General features: G+C 47.2%; 1 protein-coding gene across 1 annotated transcript; it reads left to right on the plus strand.

Moving 5' to 3' along the window:
* On the plus strand, window positions 1–2676 carry LOC127252623 (lysine-specific histone demethylase 1 homolog 1). Its single transcript, XM_051276886.1, has one exon. The coding sequence runs from the start codon at window positions 75–77 to the stop codon at window positions 2466–2468; it is 2394 nt and encodes a 797-aa protein (XP_051132843.1). The 5' UTR covers window positions 1–74; the 3' UTR covers window positions 2469–2676.
* Window positions 2677–3421: the final 745 nt, after the last annotated feature.

A 3421-nucleotide genomic window follows, 5' to 3' on the forward strand; every position in this document is an offset into this window, starting at 1 on the left:
TTCACCATCTCTCTTAGCTAAAACCCTAACCCTTTGTCCCGTCGCCGCCGCCGCCGCCGCTCCCGGCTGCACCAATGGACGCCAGCGACTCGCCGCCGGAGGCTGCTGCAGCCACCATTTCTACTTCTGTGGAAAATCAAGCGGCGTCAGATCCTCCTGGATCTCACTCCGCCTCCAAATCCAGTCCCGATCTGATGGAAACCAACAATTTCGCCATTGAACCGACGGAAACAAACAATTCTACGGCAGATCCCGCTGATGAACACCAAACGCAGCCGGAGGTTCCAACGCGGAAGAAACGCCGCCGCCGTAAGAAAATCTTCACGGACATGATCTCCTCCTCCGTCTCTCGCTTTCGTTTCCTCCGCCCGCACCCTAAAACAGCGGACGCCGACGGTACCCCCTCCGGCCATCACCGCAGGCGCCGAGGTCCGTCCGACCTCTCCAAGGAGCTCGACATCGAGGCGCTGATCGCTATCTCCGTCGGATTCCCCGTCGATTCACTCGCGGAGGAAGAGATCGAGGCGAACGTCGTCTCCCGCACCGGCGGGACCGAGCAGGCGAACTACATCATCGTGCGCAACCACATCCTCTCCCGATGGCGCTCGAACGTCTCCGTCTGGCTAACCAAGGACCAAGTTCTGGAATCCATCCGCGCCGAGCACAAAAACCTGGTAAATTCTGCCTACAATTTCTTACTCCACCATGGATACATAAACTTCGGTGTTGCCGACGCCATTAAAACTATCAAATGCAATGTGTTCGATGAAATGCCCAAGGGAAGTGTGATAGTCATAGGTGCAGGCCTGTCGGGCTTAGTTGCTGCTAGACAGTTGATCTTTCTAGGCTTTAAAGTCATTGTGATAGAAGGCAGGGCTCGCCCCGGCGGTAGGGTTCGAACCCGGAAAATGCGTTCAGCTGACGGTAGTGTCGTTGGAGCTGCCGATTTAGGCGGCAGTGTGTTGACAGGGATCAATGGGAACCCATTGGGAGTGTTGGCTCGTCAGCTTGGATTCCCTCTCCATAAGGTGAGGGATATTTGCCCGTTGTACTTGCCCAACGGTCGAATGGTAAATTCAGATGTGGATTCGAAAGTCGAGGTTTCATTCAACAAATTGTTGGATAGGGTGTGCAAGCTTAGGCAAGGGATCATGGAGGAGATTCGTAGTGTTGATATATCACTTGGGACGGCTTTGGAAGCATTTAGGCGGGTGTACAAAGTGGCCGAGGAGCCGTTGGAGCGAATGCTGTTGGATTGGCATTTGGCGAATCTTGAATACGCCAATGCCACTTTGATGTCGAATCTGTCGATGGCATTTTGGGATCAGGACGATCCGTATGAGATGGGCGGTGATCATTGTTTCATACCGGGAGGTAATGAGAGGCTCGTTAGGGCCTTGGCCGAGGATCTTCCAATTTTCTACAATCATCCTGTAGAACGTTTGATGTACGGCAGCAATGGTGTTTTGGTATATGCCGGAGGGCAAGAATATCGCGGCGATATGGCACTTTGCACAGTCCCGCTAGGGGTGCTTAAAAAAGGCACGATTGAGTTTGTCCCAGAGCTCCCTCAACGCAAAAAAGACGCAATAGAGAGATTAGGGTTTGGGTTGTTGAACAAAGTCGCGATCTTGTTTCCGTATGACTTTTGGGGCGGAGAGATCGATACGTTTGGGCATTTGACAGAGGACCCGAACATGAGAGGCGAATTCTTCCTCTTTTACAGCTATTCATCCGTAGCCGGAGGACCCCTTCTTGTCGCCCTCGTCGCCGGAGAAGCTGCTGTCAAGTTCGAAAGCATGTCCCCGATTGATTCCGTTACTCGGGTTTTGGAAATTCTGAAGGGCATCTTCAGCCCGAAAGGGATTGCGGTTCCTGATCCGCTCGAGGCAGTCTGCACCCGTTGGGGTCAGGACTCGTTCTCCTACGGTTCGTATTCATACGTCGCGATTGGCGCCTCCGGTGACGACTACGATATCCTTGCGGAGAATGTCGCGGACCGAGTTTTCTTTGCCGGAGAGGCCACGAACCGGCAGTACCCAGCTACAATGCACGGCGCATTTCTGAGCGGGATGCGGGAGGCGGCCCATATAATGCGTGTGACGGCGAGGAGGCGATTGGGTCATCCGGATGCTGCGAAAGTCGACGATACCATAAACGATGTTGATAGGGTGTTCGAGAGCCCTGACTTGGCATTCGGAAGCTTCTCGGTTGTATACGACCCCGAATTGTCGTCATCGAATGCTGTGTTGCGGGTGAGGGTGAAGAGCGACGAGTCCGAGGTTTATCTTTATGGGCTGATTGGGAAGAAGGAAGCGATAGCGATGAGCGGTTTGGGGGATGACGCGGAGAGGGTGGAGATACTGACTCGGGACTTCAAAACGAGGCTTGTCGGGAGGAACAGTTTGCGACTTTGCAGCGACGAGGCCGATTCCATCCTTAAGAGAATTCTCGAATCGAACCATTAATTAGATTAGATTAGATTAGATTAGCTTAGCTTAGTTTGTTATATTGTTAGCTAACATAGGAACTGGAAGTAGAACAGAATAGAAACTCGAAACTCTCGATGCTAATGCTAGTGATGATGATGATGATGATGATGATGTAAGTATTACAAGTATGAACGAATATGACGATGCTGGTTGGCTTTCAATTCAAATTCCATTTCCAGTTCCATTTGTTTCGGTTTCCTTGAAAAGCTGACGGGCCGAGAGATGTACAAACGAGATTTTCAAAGGTGTCAAATTGTTGCAGAGTCACGACATCGTTTCGACGATGGTGAGACAACTCCGGCGGCGGCGGACGAAACGACGACGGTGGCGAACATAGACAATGTGGTGTACGATGATGTAGAGGGAGAAAGAAACAAGGCGCCGATCTCGCCTCGCCTGCACCAGGCGCTCTCGGTTTCTTCTCGATCTTTTGTCCTTAAATTTTTCATTTGTTATTTTAGTATTTATCAAATCAAAATTTTTCAAATTTTATTTTAAGAAAAAGTAATTTTCATCTAAATATCAAAAAAAGGTATTTTTTACTTTTTTTTATATTTTTTCCGTCCACAAACTAACGTTCTATTTTTTTATTTGGAATGTTCAACAATTATTGTCCTATTTCTATTTTTATACAGAGAATTTATTCTTTTAACTTTATTTTATTTACTCTTTTCTTTTCTATATACAAAATAAAGGACAAATTTGTCATTTTATAACAAAAACTCTAGCTTAAGAATGTAAATATTAATTAGGACATTATAAAATGTACAAAGGGAGTATTATTTTTTAAGAGTAAAATGAATACTATACTCCATATGTTCGATTCTAAAAGTTTCATTTATCTTTTGCGTCATTGTATTTAATATTAAAAATATCATTATAATTGTATAATTTTTTGCACAAATATCATTATAATAGTATTATAAGAC

The sequence above is a fragment of the Andrographis paniculata genome, unplaced genomic scaffold, assembly GCF_009805555.1.
Source record: "Andrographis paniculata isolate CXL003 unplaced genomic scaffold, ASM980555v1 Contig46END, whole genome shotgun sequence".
NCBI lineage: Eukaryota > Viridiplantae > Streptophyta > Magnoliopsida > Lamiales > Acanthaceae > Andrographis > Andrographis paniculata.